Source organism: Carassius gibelio, chromosome A8, assembly GCF_023724105.1.
Source record: "Carassius gibelio isolate Cgi1373 ecotype wild population from Czech Republic chromosome A8, carGib1.2-hapl.c, whole genome shotgun sequence".
In the NCBI taxonomy this organism is placed as follows: Eukaryota; Metazoa; Chordata; class Actinopteri; order Cypriniformes; family Cyprinidae; genus Carassius; species Carassius gibelio.
This window is the reverse complement of record NC_068378.1, coordinates 23,889,210-23,912,785: the sequence shown is the minus strand read 5'-3', so window position 1 is coordinate 23,912,785 and position 23,576 is coordinate 23,889,210. Positions and strand designations below refer to the sequence as shown.

Below are 23,576 nucleotides of genomic sequence, written 5' to 3'. Positions count from 1 at the left end.
TGCTTCCTGAAATAGATTATTTTTCTTTGTACAAAGACTCACTGCCACATTTGGGCACAATGACACACTATACAATCATTATAATATGACATTGTCAGCACTGGCTATGGAATTACAGATTTTATGTTTTAAAATGATATACAGTATAATTCAGGATTTAGATGGAACTTTCCAATGCATCAAATAATGGATCGTTTATGCTTCCTGTATTATTCTATGCAATATGCATGGCTGACATTATTTTGATTATACACTGTAATAATTAATTAATATTGTATGATGTCACAGACCCCCAAATATGAACATCTTCATGTGAGGCACCCCAATTCTAAAATTTTAATACAGCTATTTTCTGTAGAAAGACCCAATTTGTACTTTAAATATTTAAAAAAGTATATATTGCATTATTATATTTTTATGCTTACTATTGGACAGTATTTAGTTTTTAATCATTTTTATTTATTTTGATTATTTGGAGATTTATCTAATTATTTATTACATAGTTTTCCATAGTTTCACCCCATGCATTGTGTTTGATGAGTGCAAACAGCATTTCAGCGCATTGCAGCAACGTAACAAAAGTTTGTCCAAGTTCATTAATTTAGCGCTACGGCCCGACCCACGTGATGCTTGTGCGGTGACGTCACGGCCCGCACAGGGGACTCGCGGACCAAAGATGTGAAAAAAACAAAACAAAGAAACAAGTAGTCGAGGCGTTCGTGGAAACAGGAAGCAAACAGAGGGAAAGCCAAGAAGGCTGTTGTTGTAAATTAAAAAATAAGAGGGGAGCGCTCTGTCTTTTCCCTCCCAGCTGTTTGAGCTCTTTAAACTAACAGTGCAACCGCGGACTTTTAGTCCGTTGCTTGGACACCGCTGTAGGGGGGAAGCTCGCGCGCTTCGCGGACCAACGGCTACTTGATCAGGGTTCTCGGTTTATTTGCCCTCCCTCACCGCCCACCACACTGGAATTAATCCCACCTTACTGTTACCTTATTATTTTAAAGACAGGACGTGCCATTCCACCTTTTAATCACGACCCTGGTCGTTTTACTGGAGTATTTTGTCGTTTGAAGAAGTCTTCAGTCCGTCTGACAAGCGCAGCTAACGCGAGCTAGCGACTTAGCTGCTAATGTCAACTAACATGGAGGGAGAGGTGCATGTGTTACATAACAACCCAACGCAATTAAACCACCGACTTTTGACACCCTGCAAGCACAGTTATGGACGTGAATTAATCTCCAAAGAATAAAACGGCCCATAAACGCATTTATTTGGCAGAGATGGAGTCGAACCCGCTGATCAGCGGTAAGTTTTATTCCACTTAACACAACCTGTATGAAGCCTTCTGCACTTCAGCTGTGTTTGAGTAAATGTTTTGCAAGTCAAATGTCTGGCAGTGTGTCCACATACTGCTGTTACTGAATCAAATAGAATGTTTGGCAGACTTGTTTGCCTCTTGGTTATTTCTGAACTAATCAACAATTCAACGAAAATAATTTTAACAGAAAAGCATTTGATTGTTTTATTGTGCACTAAATATTTAGATTTTGAGTGTCAGGGCTGTCAAACAAGCTAGTTTGCGGGGTGGATGTTTGTTCTTGTATTTAAAAAGGCGGTTTATAAATTAAACATAATAAATTATTCAATTATAATTTAGTTATTACTATAACTATTTTTATTATTCACTCTTTTTTGTATAATGTACAACCCCTTTATAATTACTATCAAACAAATGTTTTATTCAAATGCACAAGGAGTTTGAATTGAACATGATTGTGCAATGCATATGTCAGCATTTCTTTACATTGTTTGTGGATAAGAAACCAATGACAAATTATATTAACCAGCAGACCTCATGTAAACCCAGAAAAACTGGGTGGACACCTTGATGACCCATCGGGAACTGTCCTGAGCTCCGCTTAATACAACTGTATGTGTTTATTAGGGATTTGTTTTGTAATTTAGCACTGGATTCATTCTTCTCACATAACAGTCCTGTCTGACTCTCTCTTCCTTCGGGATGGCAATTCATTCATTGGCTATAAGTCATCATGCAGTCTGAGAACTCAAGATAATTAACTATTGAGCATTGAGGTCCCCGAACACTCTTAAGGCAATAAGGTCTGAATGGGGAAAACAGATATGTGTTGTTCAGTGCCGGTCTATGTTTGCTTTTCTCAGATGTACAGGCTGATTTATGAGGCATTAGACCAAGGCAAGCTGTGCAGTGTTAGTCCGTTGATTAATCATACTGGAGCTCTTCAGCTAGAATATAACACTGCAAGGAAAATTATAGGGAATAATTTTTATCTTAATACTATAACCCTTTGGTTATTTTAATCAGTATATTCTGATGACTTTTTTGTTGTTGTTGGAAAAAATACCACAAAAATGTCACAGAAGAATAGGGCTGTGCAAAAATATCGAATGCGATTTTCATGCACATCTCATCAGTAAAAAAGCTCCTGTAATTAGAAGTATATCCCCAGCACGTGCGTTCAGATAAGGGTTGCCTGGTTTACACAACAAATCCTGCCCAGTTGCTTCTTAAAACTGGTCCAAAACTAGCCCAATCGCGCTTCCGGGAGGTTCCCCTTTAAAAATTGCTTCCCGGGGTTAAAATATATTTTTTTTTAGCAGGGTTGCCTTGGTAAAATTCGCATTTTAGGCGCTAAATATCACGTTGTTGGTATTGGGGTTGCTTCAAACCGCGGACATGAAAAACAACCACAGACTTGGCAACACTGGTTCAGGTGACGCGGCAGTTACTACACAGAGCCGTAGTCTACCGACAACTAACACAAAATCGTTTTCAAAATCGACAAAGAATCGCCTGCGATTTTAACATCGATTTTGTGTAGATTGTCAGTGAATTACGGCTCGTTATGGTAAATGCCAAACGGTGTTGCCAAGTTTGTGGTTGTTTTTCATGTCCGCGGGTCAAAGCGCCCCCAATACAAATAACGTGATATTTAGCCCCTAAAATGCGAATTTTACCAATGCTACCATGCTTAAAAAAGTATATTTAACCCCGGGAAGAATTTTTTTTTTTATCGGGGAACCTTCTGGAAGCGCGATTGGGCTAGTTTTGGACTAGTTTTGAGAAGCAACTGGGCAGGATTTGTTGTGAAAAACTGGCAACCCTGATTTGAACACATATGCTGGATATATACTGCTAATTACAGGAGCGTCTTTACTGAGGAAAGTTGCATGAAAATCGCATTCGATTTTTTGCACAGCCCTACAGAAGAGTGTTATTTTTGAATGCTTTGATGTGTTATTGTGCTGTTGGGGAAATCAGAGGCTGTTTGTTTTATTGGCCTGAACAGTTCAGTAGATTTTGCTGTATGGCTGCCTTTGAAACACTTATTAATAATAATAATAATAATAATAATAAAACATTATTTATAATATACTGCTGCATTACAGAGGAGATGTTACTTACTCTTCCAAACAGCTGACTTTGTTTCTCAATGGTTGTTTATTAAGGGAAAGACCTATAATAAAGTTCTGTCTGTTATGGAAAATCTATAGTATTTTCTAATCCACTGTTTAAATAAAACTCTGTACTTCAAAACTAAAACCACTCAATGTTGTGATGTTTGTGAATTTAGACATCACAACATTGTAATTTGCAGTATAAAATATAGATAACTATTAAACATCGAGTTGAACATTGAATTTTGGACATAAGAAGTTGCTATAATCGAGTTAGGACATGTATAAAGGCTTTAAAATATTTTTTTTTGTAATCTAATACTGTTTTTTAAGTTCAGCTTTTTAAAGGAATCTGAAATCTAAAATATCTAATGTTGATCAATATCATTCAGAAAAACAGTTATTGATCTTCTTGACATAACGGGTACAGACCTGATATTATTGTTCATCTATAGAAAATGTGTTCTTTTTACAGTGTAGTTGCGGTTGCACAAGTAATTTTGGTATGTTTCATTATATGTTTATTACCAGGCACATTTCTAAATTGGTTTAATGCATTTTGTGACAGGGATACAATGATACCATTTTTTCAGAACTGATCTGATACTGAAAATTCGGAGTATCTGCCGATAACGATCCAATCCAATAACAGCGCAGTGTTTTTTTTTTTTTAAATAAATGTAGAATTTTTATACTTCTCTGTTTTGACCTAAACACCCCTCTTTTGTGTGTTAAACATAATTTACTACATATAAACAACTAAATATTTATGAAAAATAGCAACTGAAAAAATCTATGACAAAAATACTATTATAAACTAGCTTAGTGGATAATTCAGCAGCAAAAGATACTCTAGATTCTAGAAAATCAAGGGTGCACTATAGTTTTATAAAATCTAGTGAAATATTTTATTTACGAATAAGTCTGAAATCTGGTAGAATGTACACATTGCTCTTTGTATTGTTGAAAATGCATTCATGAAAAGTATATCTATATAGAAATGTAAAAGACGTTTAATTTTAAATGTATAGCACAGTAATAAAGGCAGCTACATTTGATAGATAGGGCAGAACAAGAAAGACTATTAATAATCTTTGATTGCGCAGAGAATTATTATAAAACTAAAGGCACCAGAGCTTATAATAAGCTTAAAAAAACAAGGAGTCACAGTGTACAGGCTGTGCAGCCCTCCGCGTCCGCATAGAGAAGTTAGCACAACACACAAGCTGCTCTGTTTGTGTTCATCTTCAGTTTTCTCTTCACAGCATTTCAGTCAGTGTACTGTTTGAGTAAATGAATTACTCCAGGATATTGGTTAATTTAGATTCTGAGAGTGTGTCAGCCATGTAAAAAAAAAAGTGAATAACTTTAGTAATTTGTGGATTCATGATTACTGGAGACGCGAACCAGTTCAAATGATTCAGTCTGATTTTGTAAACTGGTTCAACCGGTTCACTAAGAAGATCTGGTTAAATCGAATGATTCGTTCATGAACCAGACATCACTAGTGCAAAGGGAAGAGATATTGATACGTAGTGTATTCAATCTGTGCGTTAGTTTATTGAGACTTTTCTTTGAATAGTTTTAAATCTCAGTTACTGTGCGCTCTTAAAGAGAGTTTCACTGTTTTGACTGTAGTAACCGAATGCGACACGTAGTCTGATTGCTGAATGGAGGATGACAGACAGCCGTATGGAAGCATATGGGTAGCATTATTCAATTTGGGATGTAATATGCAAAATGACAATGCAATATGTAAAATGGCAATGCATTTCTGTATTTACATTTAAATTTTCCAATACATTTGTGCAAGGTTTGGTGCAAAATGAAAATTAAATTACATAATTTTCATTTGCCATTTACTACACCAGTTTTAATATGTAAAATGAATATTAATTTTAACGCTTTATAAGTTGCAAAATTAAAATGAAAATGTATTACAGAAATGATTAGATATGTCTAACATGTTAAAGCAAAAACTGTGGCAAAATGATCATTTAAATGCTATTTTTCTTAATTGCATTAACACTCACAGTCAAGACACTTACGATTGCATTTTCATTCGGTGTCCCGCAATGAATGTAGCAAAACTCAATGTGCACATTGAAAATGCATTCCGAGCCGATCACGTGTCCCCGCCCTCGCGCCACGTCAATCATTGTGTGAACAAGGCGGGGCTTGCAGAAGGTCAGAGACTCAAGTCTCAAGAAGAGGATTCAATCAAGTGAGACAACATGGACAAGACAGTTGGTCCGTGTATGTTTTGATCATTTCGGTTTATGGCTTCAATATTTCATTCGCACTTGTGGGCGGAGCTGAAACGGTGCTTTCATCTGATTGATCGAATCGGATCGGTTTTCATCTGACAGCCTTCAGCTCGGTCTTGTCATTCTTTCAGGCAGAATAAGAGTCAGTGCGAGTGAAGCACTGTAATGTCTGAAACCACCGCTCACTGTTAATTAGCATAATATTTGAATCAGATGTAGCTGGGCACATAATTCGTGCTGCTGAGACCTGCAAATTATTTCTAGGTTGTAGTATTGTACGAATATTGTCCCACTGATAAATACAGTGCAAATAGTTCTGTCCCTTTGGATAACAGTGAAGTGGAAATTAAAATCAATAATAGACTGAACAGTTCCATGTCTGTAACATTTACCACTCTCATCTTTTAAGTCATAAGGCACTAGGTATGTGTGTGTGTGTGTTTGCGTGTGTGTGACATTAATAAATAATTGTAAAAATGAATATAGTTACATTTCTAAATAAAAATAGTAAAATTAGCTCTATGCTGCTCAGTGCCCCTGTAGCCTACCACAGAGCGCCCTCTCGCGGCTGTAGACGGTAATGTTTTCTCTTGGTCTTGAATAAATGTGACATATAGTCCAGTGCGACTTATATATGTTTTTTTCCTCATCATGACGTATTTTTGGACTGATGCAACTTATACCGAAAAATACAGTTAACATTATTATTATTATTTATTATGAGAGTAATTGACACAGACTAGAACTTTAATGTTTCACCCAATTCAGCTCATATCTTTAGACTCGGCCGACTCGTGTTGCTTGTATAACTGGCCAGACTTACCTCCCCAAAAAAATCCTATTTAATTTTATTTCATAAATTTAACTATATTTATTTCCACTTCACTGTTATCCAAAGGGACAGAACTATTTGCACTGTTTTTATCAGTGGGACAATATTCATACAATACTACAACCTATAAATAATTTGCAGGTCTCAGCAGCACGAATTATGTGCCCAGCTACATCTGATTCAAATATTATGCTAATTAACAGTGAGCGGTGGTTTCAGACATTACAGTGCTTCACTCGCACTGACTCTTATTCTGCCTGAAAGAATGACAAGACCGAGCTGAAGGCTGTCAGATGAAAACCGATCCGATTCGACCAATCAGATGAAAGCACCGTTTCAGCTCCGCCCACAAGTGCGAATGAAATATTGAAGCCATAAACCGAAATGATCAAAACATACACGGACCAACTGTCTTGTCCATGTTGTCTCACTTGATTGAATCCTCTTCTTGAGATTTGAGTCTCTGACCTTCTGCAAGCCCCGCCTTGTTCACACAATGATTGACGTGGCGCGAGGGCGGGGACACGTGATCGGCTCGGAATGCATTTTCAATGTGCACATTGAGTTTTGCTACATTCATTGCGGGACACCGAATGAAAATGCAATCGTAAGTGTCTTGACTGTGAGTGTTAATGCAATTAAGAAAAATAGCATTTAAATGATCATTTTGCCACAGTTTTTGCTTTAACATGTTAGACATATCTAATCATTTCTGTAATACATTTTCATTTTAATTTTGCAACTTATAAAGCGTTAAAATTAATATTCATTTTACATATTAAAACTGGTGTAGTAAATGGCAAATGAAAATTATGTAATTTAATTTTCATTTTCATTTTGCACCAAACCTTGCACAAATGTATTGGAAAATTTAAATGTAAATACAGAAATGCATTGCCATTTTACATATTGCATTGTCATTTTGCATATTACATCCCAAATTGAATAATGCTACCCATATGCTTCCATACAGTCGCAGCAGAGAGAAGAGTTTATGTGAACTTGAATTTAATGACTTCAATACTAATCTATACCTCACATGGAACTATGGAACAGCTTCAGAACACTTGAAATATCCGCACAGAATGTTTTTGTGCTTTATAATGTTTTTTTACCTTTTGTGGGGCTCAAAAAAAACATAATAGTATACGCACAATATCGGATTTGGATCGGTCTCGGCTGACCGATAACCCATCCGTAGAAAATGTCAGTATCTGAGCCGATACCGATCCTGAGTATCGGGTCGATTCATCCCTAATTTTTAATGCATCTAGTCATATTGATTGCTTATAAATAACAAGATATCTTTTCCGACAAATCTAAAATGTAATATTTTGTGGATGATTAAAACTGAGAGTTACTCTCTTTTCACTGTTATTGGTCAAAAGACTTGCATGCCCTGAATTGTTCTTTATTTATAGATGCTAACTGAAAGGTATAAATGTTAGATGTTGGTTTGATGAGAAAGTATGTATAATGTAATAATATTAAAGACCTTTTACTGCTAATGAATGCACTCATTCAATCACTTACAGCTCATTTTAATGACGGTATTAATTAATGAGATTTTATGTGCTGGGTTAAAATGCAAACCGCTTCCTTCATTGTCATCAGCAATTCACTGCAATTTATTTGGTTCAGTGTGCTTAAAGTGTGGCAGGATCTTTTTTATTCTTTAGAAACTGTTGCTTAAATTCTTTTACCATGGTGATAGTTTCTGAGGTGTTGCTTATGAGTTACGTAATTGGAGGGGGGTGGGGGTGGTAATGGAGTTAATTTACATTCTCAACATGTTCTATCTGAACTTGTGATACACGTCCTTTGCTGACGGTAGCACCATTAATTCTTGCCAGTTTTCCCTTGATTTCACTGCTCTCCATTTATGCTCTTCTACTCAATCCAGCCATGAAGCAAAATGATTTAATTTACTGTATTGAGGATGTAAATTTGATTTCAGTCAATGTTGGATTCCCCAAAAGATTTCTAACATGGCTCCAGTACCAGTACATACGTCTCATGGCAATGAGTTCTATGTGAATTTGATGCAATATATTTAGAAACAACTAGTAAAGCCAATATCTCTTGTTTTCACTGCACTTATTGCCTTATGGTGCAATATTTTACGAGCAGGCCTTATCAAAACCGATGTGGTAAATGTACCTGTTAAGCTCACGTACCCATTAAGCACAATTCGATTTTTGAGCTCAGATTATAAAAAGAAACAAATATGTATTATCCTACTTGATGTCTTAACCATTCGATGCGTTTCTTACTATAAACCTCCTGTAATTTCAAGTCAATCAGATCATTGCACACTGAGATATGAGTTACGTGGCCATTTTGAACGCTGTCTGAAAACTTTCAGCAAAAGAGGAGCCCCTTAAATGTGCATTTTTTAGTTGTTTAAGCTTTTATTTTGGGTAAGGTTTACTACTTTCTGTAAAGTTAAGAGATTCATTTTTAAACGTTTGCATATTATAACAGCACAGATGCTTACAGGACACAATTAGCTGACTAGCTCTATAATATTGTGTGCTATGCTATTGCTAATATATTACTTTACAGGCATTACTGACTTTTACTTTTAAATCCAAATATTATAAATTGACAGTTTATTGCTGGTCTGTGGTGGTTTTACAGTGCTGTAATTTTTAAAGATTTCATATTATGTACCCTTTTCACAAGACTGTGATGACGTGTTTAATGGTCCCCAGCATTGTAAATCGAAGAAAGTTCTTCATATTTGCATTTTTAAAAAATTATATACATTTATAACAATATTCTTTGTATTATATCACCTTTTCATCAAATTACAAAAAAAACATTAACTGGAATTTGACATTGTTCTTTCTTCTGATTGCCGATATCAGTCTCTCTCTTTTTATTTCCTTTTATTGAAAGTCACGAAAACACTATCGTAGAGTTTTTCTTTTGCTATTTGAGCAAATGGGAATGCAAAAAATATATTTGTGGTATTCTTCCATTCACTGCTCTTCAAGTTAACCCAACTATGACGACTTCCGCTGCTGAGAAACCCGGAAATATGAAAAGGGTCCATTTTACGGTGAGCTTAAAGCCCCTTTCACACCTAGAATAATAGCTATAAAGATAACTATATTAGTGTCCACACAAGTGAATGATGTTGTGTTTCATTCAATGCGTCTGCTGCTTTAAATTATCTAGCTCATTATAGCAGGATGGGTTCCGATTGGCTATCAAGTTTTTATCATTCATCAGCTGAAAAAAAAATGGTTCTAAAAATGATTCCAAATATATTGTTTTTCTTTGACTTTATTGTTATAGTTGTAGTGTGGACTTTGTTGTTCTTTAATATTGAGAAAGATTTTTAGAACTATATCTTTATTGTTATCTTTATAGTTATCGTGCTTGGTGTGAACAGGCCTTAAAGGGGGAATGCACTACTATGAAAATCATACAGCTGCAGTTTGGCATCGATACGATTTCATAGATATTGTTAATAATAGTTGTACATAATAAAATATGTATGAACTTAATACATCATCTAGATTATATATGATAAAATATATAAAAATTGTTGCTGCTCCAATAAAGCACAGTGTGTTCTAATTAAGCTCTTCCACATTGAATGTCTATATAAACAGACTTTAAATATAAACTGAGGTAGTCACTTTAAGTTAATTTTTATTTAGGATTTAAGATGACAAAAATCTAGACGGAACTATAGTTTATGCCCAAAGATGGAATAGGCATGTCATCCATTCAATGAAGGAGAAACTGTATCAGGAAACTGTATCTGTCCAGGAAAAAAGTAACTAAAGGTTGGAATAAAATACATGACTTTTAAAATTTGAACAGATTTTTAAAACACCAGTGTATGATGTGATCCACAATCCTATTTACAAGTCAGAAAGTAAAACTGGGCATCATACACTAAATGACTAAGGATCATACACTACCAATACTACAAGTAGTTCTGATCACAACAAACTCCTCCAGAAACTTGTGCATTTGATGCTGGAAAACAAGTGAAATTTAATTAAATGACAATGTGTTCTAAAATCGGCTGAAAATATCAAACATGTTTGATCTCGTCCTACTGGATAGAATCAAAGTCTAAAGCTAAAAAAAAAAAAAAAATCTGTCTGTGACCATCTCACACTATGTGATTTTCTATTAATTATGTCAGCTCAAGTCAACAGACTGGCTCTGGCCTTTGGCTGTAAATCAGTGTAGAATTGGGCAAAAAAAATATTGTAGAGTAGTCCAGCTTTAAGATTTAAGATATAGATAAGTTGACATTTATAATATGATAATCAAGTATTATTTAATGATAGAATTTTAGTAATTAGAACTAAAACTTGATAACCATGTTTTAATGCATACAAGTCATTTTAACTGGACTGGTGGTAGTGCTTTTTTGGTCATTCAGTGTTTCTGTATATAAAAAAAAAAATACTGATAGGATAATAATAACAATAATTCTACTAATAAGAACAATATAAAATGCACTAAGGATTAATTAGCTGCTGGATTCATGAATATTAGTCAAGTTGTGTGTGTCTGATTTACAGAAATCAATGCAGGGACGATAAAAGTTGAACGCCAGCCAATGAGATTGCCATCTGTGCATTAGTTCCGCCTACAACAGGAAAACCTGTCAGTTCTTAAAAGCTAAAGAATTCTAAATGAATGCCTTTATTTTGACAGGAAAATAGAACAAAGAGTATCATTTACATGTAGCGCGTAAGCCCCTGTCTCTCTCTCTCTCTCTGTGTGTGTGTGTGAGACATAATTTAGTCGCAGAGAGTGAAGATTTAGTTGCATATGCCAGTGATTTACTCACAGTGTAGAGGGTTGTACATGATGTGAGCTTAATGGTAACAAGGGTGTGCTTAAAGGGTACACAAATGCACCCATTAAGCACAGCCAGACATTTTGCATTTAATGATGTATATCTTGATTTAAATGCTTTTGACATTTAATATAAATTCTTATATTTTTTGTGTGAGAGATTAATCTTTTTGTACTGAAACCAATATATTTTGCATTTGTTATACATATATATATATATATATATATATATATATATATATATATATATATATATATATATATATACTGCCTATTTATCACAGTCTGTTTTTTGTCCCCTGTAGCAATGGATCCGTCCATTACATTGTGGCAGTTCCTGCTAAACCTGCTGGATGATAAGAGTCAGAAGCATTTGATCTCCTGGACATCTGGGCATGGTGAGTTCAAACTGCTGGATGCCGAGGAGGTGGCAAGACTCTGGGGGCTGCGCAAGAACAAAACCAACATGAACTATGATAAACTGAGCAGGGCACTTCGTTACTACTATGACAAGGTATGTACAGGAGTAACTATGTATGTGAATCATGGACTCAATCAGTTTATTTTCTATATACATTACGGTTTAAAAATTTGGGGTTTGGATTTTTTCTTCTAAAGAGCTTACAGTTATTTCTGCAAGAATGCAATAAAGTGATCAAAAGTGATCGTACTGGCATTTACAATGTTACAAAAGATTTTTATTTTAGATAAATGCTGTTCTTTTGAACTTTCTATTCACCAAATAATCCCAAAAAGATGTATCATGGTTTTCCACAAAAATGTTTAGTAGCACAGCTTTTTTAAACATTGAAAATAATAAGAATTGTGTCTTGAGCAGCAAAGCATCATATTGGAATAATTTTTGAAAGGCTCATGTGAAACTGTGATTAAGACTGGAGTAATGATGCTGAAAATTGCATTTAAAAATATATTTCAAATAGAAAACAGTTATTTTAAATTGTAACAATATTTCACAATATCGCTGTTTTTACTGTTTTAATCAAATATATGCAGACTTATGAGGATAAGAGACTTCTTTAAAAAAACATGAAGAAATCTTACCAACCACAAAGTTTTGAGCAGTAGTCTATATATTTGACATACATTAATACAATTTATTGATATTAAATTAGATAAAATAAATGAAGTTAAATTAAACATTATTTACTCAAAAAATTTTAACCAATTGATGAGCCTGGAAAATATTTTGGTCCATCACTAATATTTACACATAAATATGAATAATTTTTTACTGTCTAACTACTATGAAAAACTTAGAAAAACGTGTAAGATTGGAACTTGAATTAATGTTTAATTTCAAGTGCATGTTATTGTTTAGGCACTTTTCTTCAAGCTTTCATAACTTCCACAGAATATTATCAAGAAAGTTAACGGCCAGAAGTTTGTCTACAAGTTTGTGACCTTTCCGCATCTTAACTCTGCTGATGGGCTGAAAGGGCCTGAGGATTCCCAGAGGGCCACTACAGGGGAGAATTTGGAGCTATCCAAATCTAACACAGGTGCTAACACCACCAATCCAAATCTCTCCAAGAGCCTGCAGGTTCAGCTCTCCTCTCCTAATTCAGTGCAACGCAGCTCCCGCAACGACTACATGAAGTCTGGTCTCTACTCCACTTTCACTATCCAGTCCCTGCAGACACCCTGCAAAACCACATCCAAATTCATCAAAACAGAGGACATCCTGATTGACTGCAGCTCCAAACCTGCCCCTCTGGACCACATAGTCCATGAGGTCAGCTTCTTTGTGGAATTGTTTTTTAGAGCTGATGCTTTTAGTTCTGTAATAGCCCTCTCAGATGACATAATCCATCAGTTATCAATGTTTAAACCTCCAAAACCTTGTGAGGCAAACCTTGTGTGTCTAGTGTTTGATTCACAGTGATTGTGTGTGTATGCTGCAGATGCGAATGTGTCAGACAGAAGGACAGCAGGAAACTGTTCAGCCCCAGTCGGCTGTGGAGAGCTGCAGTCTGCAGGTGCTAGTTACCCACCCGTCCCCATGTGCTACTCCCGCCCTCAGCCCACAGACACCCTCTGGTTCTTTAACTGCAACCACGGTATGGATTCGCTGTTTAACACACATCCAGACTCAGTCTTTAAATGTTTTTACCAATGAATGATTGTGTCAACAGTTTTTTGTTTAGTCAATTTGTAGTTGACCAAAAGTCTGGAAATTTTAGTCTAGTTTTAAAACAGTCATATTTTAGTCATGCTGCAAACTGATAATTACAGTTTTTTGGTCAGAATTATAACCGGGATTACTGATCATGATTGTTGTCAGAGAATGTCAAATCATACACTTGGTTTAATTGATCTCATTTAGATTTATTCAATTATCATTTTTTTTCTATGCATAATGAAAACTAGTCAAACTCAAAAGATTCTCTCAAAAACTAAAACAATGAAAATTCTATTATTAACTCTAATAATTCCAAATAATATTTATGTTTTTCTATTAAAGCAATTACAAAAAAGATTTGTGGCACAGAGACCAGAAAAGGGCATTTGTTCAGCAACCACGATCGCATGCAATATAGTCGAAATCCATGTTTGGATGTACTACAGCCGACACTGATGCCTTGTGTGTGCTAGGTTTTGGTAACTTCTTTTTAGTCTCTTTTTTTTTTTTCAGCGATGTTGCATATTGATAGTCATAGTGTTTAATGATGTCTCATCTTAGTCAAAGAAAAAGGTCATCAATTAATAATTTTCTTAATATATATATATATATTTTTAAATTATGGAAATTAAAACTGGATGGCAGTCATTCAAGTTTTGCTATGAAATGTGTCAGAAATGGCATCACAGTCAAGCAAGCCCTGAATAAAATCAAGCGCAACATTTTTCTTGTCACAATATGGAAATAAATGAGTTACAAATTAGTATTTGCTCATTGAAGCGCTTATTGTAGCCTTCTAGTCTACATGAAATTGTTTGGCAGATTTATAAAAGCTTATTGACCAAGAATCTTGTAAAATACCTTAAAGATCTGCTAATTAGCTTGCAATCCAAATATCCAACATCCATGTTAAATACTGTTATTATTAAGACTTTTGTGCATAACATTTTTGTTTTAAATCCATCCCACAGAATAGTCAAGCACAGAAGAGCCAGAATTTGGGTGACCCACCCCAGATCTACCTGTCTGATCCCAGCTCTCTGACCTCGCTCATTCCTCTAGCTCATGGAGAATGTGTAGTCAACCCCTCTCAGTCTGTGTTTGTGGTCTTAAAGCCTTCGCCAGTCGGGCTGTCCAAAGAGTCCAGTCTCCCGCCTGAAGACGACTTGCTGGAGATTGTCCAATTGGATGACAAAACAGATCTTGAGGTGAACAGACGTGTCAATTATAAATCATTCAGTGTAAAACATCCTAATGTTTGACCATGTTTGGCTGTACTTGAATGCAAAGGTAATTTAGCTTTTTATTTATTTTATTTATTGCCGTACTCAGCCAGTGTCCACAGTGCCTGTCCTTGGAGTTACAGATGCCCCTATCCCTGAAGATGCTCCGTCACCCTGTGTGGAGCCAGAGGCCCAGCCGGTTGGAGAAGGGGAAGTGAAAGAGAAGCCTGAGCTACCCGGTTAGTTGAAAGTTCAGGTTGTTAATGCTTTAAAGAGCTGGTGAGGTTCATAACAGCTGATTGTTCTTTAACTCATTCCTTAGCATTTTTTGTCCAATTTATAAAAGGGACATCAATTAAGGTCCATTTGAATACCTCAAGTTTCTTGGCAACCAAAAACAGCCTACTGTTAAGGTAATTAACTACAATACTTTTCAAAAGTATGGGATCAGTAAGAATGATCAAGAAACATTTTATTATTGTCAATGTTGAGAACAGTTAAACAATTGAACATTTTGTGGAAATGTGTGTATATATAATTTATTCAGGATTCAAAAGTTCAAAAGAACAGCATTTATTTGAAATATAAATAATTTGTAACATTAGAGATGTCTTTACTGTCACATTTGATCAAATCAGTTGCTGAATAAAAGTATTAATTTACCTACAATAAAAAAATAAAAATAAAAATGAACAACCCCCAAACTTTTGAACAGTAGTGTATATTACTTGGCGGAATAATTATTTATTTATTGTGATAATAATAAATTAATTATCAAATGATGATGTCTTTTATCATATTGCTGATCATTCCTTTTTATAAAAGCAATAAGCCTCTCCAAGCAATCCTTTACAATTATTTGACATGGTTATAGGTCAACAAAACCCACAGTGCTCGTCAATTTCAGCCGCTCATTCAAATCTGTTTTTAGAGGACACCAATACTGCATCAGCCTTCCTCCCAGTAAGCACGCAAGAAGTACAGCCTCCTAAATCAAAGAAGCCCCGTGTGCTGGAACTGCCATCTTCGTCTACGCTGCTGCCCCCTGGACTCTCACTGGATAAGGTCAATGCAGCGGTGAACAGCCTGCTGGCTTCTGGCAGTGCCACAAACACCTTAACACCTACAGTCATCACCTCCCACGCCCTGGTGAGTCATTCAGTTCAGTATTATGGTTGTTTAAAACGTGCTAAATTTTCAATTGTTAATTTTTGCTTTTTAAATCCATTTAATTCTGTTAACAAATTTAACGAATCACTATTTGTTATTGCTGCTTGCAATTACATTACTAAGATGAAACCCACATGAACACCTCAGAAAATAGTTGACAGCCCTGATTTCAACACAATATACTCTTTTACCACATAGAAGGCACAGAGAGATGACTGTTAAATGACTGAAATGCTTCAGCATTATCTTTCAGTCTTTCAGTGGAGTCATGCTTGGGCATTTTTAAGAGCTAGACCTATAGCTCTTAAATTATCAGAAATATCAAGGTTTTTTTTTTTTTTGGTTTTTTTTGTCTAAGGCAACAATGGTGTTTTTGTGTTATGAATGGATGCTTTCCATGTGCCAAGCTCTTATTCATACAGTCTCAATGTGATTTTTAAAGGGGTCCTATTATGCTCTTTTACAAAGTCTTGATTTTGTTTTGGGGAGTTGTTTTGTAGGTTGTTTTATTTTACATTACTACAACACTTCTCTCCCCAGTCTGGTAAGAACGGCTAGAATCGTTCCTATATCAAATGAAGGCCCACCTTCTTAAATCCAGTTAATGTGCTGTATTTGGTTATCTGGGCCAGTGTGTGTTGCAATTGGCAGCTTCAGTGTAAATATTGCGTCAATTTGAGCATGGTTTAAAACCAGATGATAATAACCACTCTAAGTTGTCTGCCTTGGGAAAGCTAGTGTGTCTCCGACATAGTGGTAACACTCATTGCCTTGTCTAGTGCAACTCAACCAGGTCTCCTCCCATTCGCCGATATATGTGATATCACAAATCCCGGGAAATTGTATGCGTTGTAGTCCAAACGAGTCATTGTTGTAGTTTTTGAAAAGTGTTAAATAAAATGTATCATTTTGAAATGGACTTTGAGCTTTGTAACGTTGCAGATCTTTTTTTATGCTCAAACCGCAACATTACAGACTAACTAAAGTTGAAAATCATAATAGGACCCCTTTAACAAAGCCAGAGTGATACAAATGCTTGTATTACCATATAACCAAGAAAAAAGAGACAACACAATGACCGTGTAAAATGGTTCATACATACATACACACACACACACCGACACGAACAAACTCTTCAACTCTCTCTCTCCCTCTCTCAGACTCCAGTGCTGTTGACACCGAGTCCGCTGCCATCAACCATTCACTTCTGGAGCACGCTCAGTCCAATCGCTCCACGCAGCCCTGCCAAGCTCTCCTTCCAGGTGAGACTTCCTGTCCACAGCATGGCAGCAGCACACCATCTGTCTCCTCACACTCCCTAAGCTCATTGCATGGATGAGATTCTACTATCTGTCCACTCCATTCATAACCATCAAATACTTCACAACATATACATTTCATATATTTCTCCTTTTCCCAACTTTTCAGATTGTCATGGTAATCTATATATCTTATCTACATTCATGCATTTAGCAGACACTTTTGTTCAAACAGACGTAAAATAGAGGAAACATAAGCGTTTTTCACAGAACCAACAATATTCTTATACAGTGGCAGGAATATTAGAAAGCTAGTTTACTAAATGAGCTACAGCATTTAACCAGGTAGTCTTTTAACAATTTTGAAATTCTGAAATACTATTTGGTTTCATGACATGAAAAGGAAATTGGTGTATTACATAGAGTATTTTTTGGATGATAAAATGGTTCGGCAAATTATGAATGGATGAGCCACATTTTAAAATAAGTTAGCCAGCTATTATTACACTTGTGAACACATATCATTTGAATTCTGTTATTGTGCTTTCAGATTAACTCTGTTGCTACAAAACCGTACTCTACAATTAAGATAATGAATTTATGATTATTATCGAGTAAGTATTTATAGGTAAATAATAATAATAATTTAATTATTACATATTACTGAACTGTCTTTAATCATATAGCTTTTGCTCACATTATATAAAAAAATTAATGCTTGGTTCACATTTTATTTTATTTATTTTTTATTTCCATGCTTTGCATTGCAGTGATTTCACAATGTACAGTGTTTTCTTTTGCTTATTTGTTAAGTGGACATCAAATCTTTCCTGCTTAATTTTGAGAACGTTTTTGTTTTGTTGGACTGTTCCTCAGAAAAGCATGTGAGCATCCTCTGCTGGCCAATAGCAGCAGTGCAGGGTTTGGAATGTTTATAAGTTGCTATCTTTACAGGAACAGGTGCATTAAATCTAACCCTAAATAAGTGTATGTTTTGGATGTTCTTCTTGGACTAGTTTTTATTTTTGGACTAGTTTTTATTTCTTTTTTTTATTATAGCAAAATGGTCTCTAAAAAGGGAAAGTTCACCCAAAATTGAAAATTAGTCCACGATTTACTCACCCTCAAGGAATCCTTGGTGTATATGACTTTATTCTTTCAGACGAATCCAATCAGAGTTATATAAAACATTGTCCTGGCTCTTCCAAGCTTTATAATAGCAATGGGAAGGTGTTTCTGTTCAACAGTTCAAAAGAAGTCCAATAAAAGCGCATCCATCCATAATAAAACAGTTCCTCACACAGCTTTAATGTTCTATTGTAAATGAATTACTGCAAATGTGTGCATTCATTTATACTCAAAAAGGGCTCAAAATGATTGCTTGTAACAGGATAATGATCACTAACTAAAACAAACTGTAATTTAGAGGGCTCCAAACTATGCCTAGAACAGTCGCAATTGCAACCAAAAATATTAATTTGTGAGTGATACTTTTGCTGAGATTTCCATTTCATTTATTCATAACTATATTTTCAAACCTTAAACTGCTGCAAACTACAACACCCCAATCTTATACTTATTCAGAGAAATAAGTGTTCTCAGTGACAGCGATGTGTTGTGCAACATCTTATACAAACTCAAGAGTTAATGGGTAAATTAATGCATACATGACAGATCAGTCTTTTTCAAATCATGTTTGGACTTGCGTTCATTAAAATGAGTTCATAACATTGCCTAAGGTATTCTGGATGTGGTTTGGAAAGTGAAAAATGTACTGGTAAAACTTGAGTGACAGTTTTCTAACTTTGTGTTTGGACTATGCAAATAAGTTCCACAGAAGGAAAATAGGGTGGGCCACTGCATGGTCTTTTGTTCTGGTGGAAACCGCCATTCACAGCACAGAAATGGAGAAAAAACAAATTGCAGTCTCTTCTTCATCAGAAAGGGAACCCTTCCAAAAGGCACTCCTTGTTCTGAATTTCTGTCCAGATAGACAATAGCAGATCACCAACGTTCTGAATTTCCTGTCTGCAAATCAACAAAGTTCTGAGTCTCAGTCCAGTAAGGGGAGAGACACTAACAGATACATTCAAGTAGTGCTGTGCAAAAAATGTGATGTGATTTTCAGACGCATCTTGTCAGTAGATGCGCTCTTGTTATTAGTATTAAATATCCAGCACGTGCGTTCATATAAAGTATATATATATATATATATATATATATAAAACCTAAATAAATTAAAAACTAAATCTTAAAAACTATATAATTAAGAAAAACGCTAATAAAAAATGACAAACAACAAAATTGCAAAAACTTGGACATAGAATTTCATTCAAAATATTAAAAAACTATCACAGTATAGCAATAATACTAAAATATCACTGTTCTGTGGAGATGGATAGCATGTCATGAATACAATACATTTTAAAAAAAACACCTTTTTACAGTCAAACTTAAATTCTAATTAATATCATCCTGTTATTCTTCCAGTTCCCCACCAATGGAAGCAATCAGATCCAGATCCCAGCACTGAGCGTGGACGGCCTATCCACACCTGTCGTTCTCTCCCCTGGACCACAGAAACCATAACTTGCGATTTAATTCCCTTATCTCCTTCCATGGTGATTGGCTCTCTCCCCAGCCAATGAGAGATGGGACACTCCGTATCAAGTTCTGCTGTGAGTTGGGCGGGGCTTCTGCTCCAGTGATGACTCGAGGAGTTCGCTTTCACGATTGGTTGACAGAGCTGCTCAATATTGGGCTTGATGGGGGCATTTCATAGAATATTTGGTCTTTTTTTATTTTCCTTTGCCTTTTAAATGATCATTATGGATGGTTATTTATTTATTTCTGATGTTTCTTGGTGCATCATGAGATGCATATACCAGAATGCTCTTATGAACGTGAAATTCAGAGATCTCAGTTTTATTTTTGATTTCTCACAATAACATTGAGTTATGGACCAGACGATGTATCATTTGATTGAAACAAGGCATTAAATGCCATTTACTTCACAGATGGAGCATAGCTTTCTTAAAAACTTCAATATTTTTGGAAATGGAAAGAATGCATTTGAAATCTGCCAGATTAAAGTGCAAGTTCATTTTCTTTCTACAGAGACACAAATACATGATTTTTAGTAACACTGTTATTTAAACATTTTGTGTTTTTCCTTGGCCAAAGGAGTCAATTTTGCTAAAGTGGCATTGAAAATCGGAGAGGAATGTAACGGCCATTCCCAGGATTGAGGAGGTGAAACCAGGGAGGAAAAGATACAAAGAGATTCTGAATGATATCAAGATCTGGAATGTATCAATCTTTTTCTTCTATTGCATCATTCCTTTATTTCAGAACTTTCTTCTTGTAAATATACGTTGCACCCATTCCGAGATTTGAAAGATTCAATTTTATACTCTTGCTTTTCTGTTTTTGTTGTTGTTTTTAGTCATTCTATCAAGGAGCCCTTTCTCTGGCAGCACTGACAATGCAGGTGAAGGTTTCAGAAGTGTCGCAGCGAAGCTTTGCAGTTTCATGCTTTTTTTTTCTTTAAAAGAAAACGCCAGAGGAGACCAAAGACCAGCTGTTTATATACAATCCATCTTAGCATCTCTATCCTTTTTTTCTTTATGTTTTACATTTTCTCTCGCTCTCATCTTTTTATTTTTACTCTGCCGCATTAAAGGGCTATAAGAACTTTCATGCAACCAAAACCCTCTCACTTCTGACAATGTATATAAGTGATACATCTGACTCGCCAGCTATAAGTGTAAAACACATTAATCCTTGTAAATAAAGTAATTTATGGCAGAACAGGAAGTATGTAACTTCAGCTGCTTTCGATATCATTAGTAGTTTTGTATGGCCTGACTCTTATTCTATGTTCATCTGATGTGATAAAATCACACTCACGGTTGTTACCTCAAAGCTGTTAACAGCTCGACGTGTCAAAGCAGGCACGCAAATACGTTGCAGCTGTCAAACAAAGTCAACGATTATTTGCATGACTTGTAGTTTGTGTATGAAGCTCGGAAGTTTCCTGTGGGGAAATCATGGTGGTTATATATAATGTTCTACAGAAAGCTGTACTGAAGTTTCAGTAACTGCCTCCACCACTTACAGGCTTTTCTGTATGGCCATTTCTACCATTTAATTTGACCTGAGAGTGCTGAACTCACCTTATTTTCAGTTTTCAGAACATTTAATCGTCAGTGTCTTTCACTTTAGAACATTTTGGCTCTTTAAGTTTGTGCTTTTTGTTGTTTTAACGAGTTTTCTGGTTTGATATCTGCGTGATTGTAATGAACTAGGGTGGATTTGCTGGCAGCATGCTGCAATTGCTTACGCTTGTCACCTCTGAGAGTGTTCTCTCCTGCATTTTGTGCACCTCATGGCTGATCTGTTACATGAACAAATGCGAAGAGTGAATGACTGTTTGTTTTAAGATGAAGCACTTGAGAAAAGTCCCAAAGATCAGTAAATGTTCACCACAGCTCTTGGTGTCACTTTTATATGTACCGATGATGTCATGGACGCCCACAAGTCGACACATAGAATGTTCTGTTCGGGGTGCATTTTGAGAGTCACCCCCTCACATTACCACGTGCTAAACTCAGTGAACTGATATCAGCTTAACCATGATCAAATTCACACAAAACATATGGATTTTCATTGGTGAGTTATACTTGTGGTTGTTTTTACATGCGGTGGAAAAAAAATAATAAGCCTGCAATATCGAATAACTCACTGTGATGATGAATTTAGTGATTTGTGAGTAATACTTTTCCCGATCTTGATCTTTAATGCAGTGTGGTAAGTCTGCAGTACTGCTTTCAGCCGTCTTGTCACTTTCCTAAGCTTGTCTGGATCGCTGGGATTGTTTGTGCCTCTGAACGTCTATGCTCTGTAATGCACTGCGAATGTGTTTTAACAGCTGATGTCTTTGAGCTATACTCCTCCTATTTCCCTTGCTCTGATGCTGCTGTTACTTTTACTGTACATCAGCACTGATCAATATACAGTAGTGACAGCATACTGTGCTCGGTTCCCCGAAATGAACTACTAGATAATGCTGGCTTAATTTATCCCCACACAACTTGTTTACAAACTAACACGCTTTAAAGACCGAAATAGTGAGCCATATGATCTTTTTTAAACTATTTATTTTTTACAAATACAGAAATGATTTAGAAATCCTTATCTGAATTCAGACAATGTCTAATATTGTAATATTAAAGAGCTTTTGTCATGTTGATGATATTGCTGCCCCCTTTTAGATAATGAAAGTAATGCTGCATGGCTCTGGACCTAAAAAGACTGTTTGGGTATCATAATACCATAAATACCATTAAATAGGCCTTGAATTTGGATTTCTGGGTATGTGCTATTTTGGTATTAATAGCTTCTAAAAACATCGTTCTTTTTTTCTAAAGTCATCCCAGAATAATATGTGGAGTAATATTAATCGGTAATATTTATTGTGCTTATAACAAGTAAAGCTCCAGAAATGTTTATTTCCATCCTAGTCCTAGAACCAAAATTGTGCATAAATTGTATTTGTGCAAGTTTTAATTGTGCATAAAAATGATAAATGATTGTTGGTAACCAGAATGTGTAAATGTTCTAGCCACTGAAACCTTTATGCAAATGAAGGCACACGTTACATAAAAAAAAAAACCATTTATTGAATAATTGATTGGACCGTAGAGATGTTGGCAGAGACGATTTTTCTTCTTTTTGTTGAGGAGTCTCTAAATTATTTCCTAATACCAGCAGAGATTTCGTACCATGTACAAGTTTCCATTGTAAGACAGTCAATCGTATCAGTATTTCTCATTGAGAAAACCTGTTTAATGCTTGTTACCTGCTTATGAAATCACAAATCCAAACACCAAACTGGAGACAATGGAGTTGATACTTTCGTGGCTCAAAACTGTTAAGACATTTGCCTCGTTTTGCTTTTCAAGTTACTGAATTTCAGATGTTGTAAGAAGTCTTTTTACTTTTTTTTCCTCTTTGAAATGTTATGTGGGAACTGTCAATGTATTGTATGATTCTGTATTCTATAATGTGTTGGGAAATCTTGCGCTAAGCATATATTTGTGTAAAAATAAAAAAAAGTCTACTACTTGTGTGAAGAAGGAATACATGGTCCTGTTGGACTGTTGGGAAGCAGATCTCTGTGGCCTGAGCTCCCTTTCCCAGATGAGAATCACTCTCTGGGAGTTTATTTGATAAAGGGAAGAAGAGGTTTTTATTTTTCTGAATACTATATTATATGTACTGGAAAAAACTAAACTATTTTTAATCTGCACATGCTACTTTGTTTGTGTATGTGATAGATATTAATCTTGTTTTCTAAAGAAAAAAAAAGACTGAACTAATATGAAAGTGAATAAAAGGCTATTTTGTTCTTTA

At 35.4% G+C, this 23,576-nt stretch overlaps 1 protein-coding gene across 2 annotated transcripts; it reads left to right on the top strand.

Annotated features, from left to right (window-relative positions):
• Positions 1–633: 633 nt before the first annotated feature.
• LOC128018947 (ETS domain-containing protein Elk-1-like) lies at positions 634–23,576 on the top strand. Of its 2 annotated transcripts, XR_008185022.1 has the most exons (10): positions 652–1,305; positions 11,676–11,884; positions 12,743–13,123; positions 13,293–13,448; positions 14,482–14,718; positions 14,843–14,972; positions 15,665–15,882; positions 17,064–17,165; positions 19,653–19,840; positions 20,346–23,576. XR_008185022.1 is itself a non-coding variant. In XM_052604847.1 (9 exons), the coding sequence occupies exons 1-9, from the start codon at positions 1,281–1,283 to the stop codon at positions 19,749–19,751; spliced, it is 1,557 nt and encodes a 518-aa protein (XP_052460807.1). In that variant the 5' UTR covers positions 634–1,280; the 3' UTR covers positions 19,752–23,576. The 2 variants fall into 2 exon arrangements, 1 of the variants encoding a protein (XP_052460807.1); XM_052604847.1 differs by having other exon boundaries at positions 634–1,305; positions 19,653–23,576.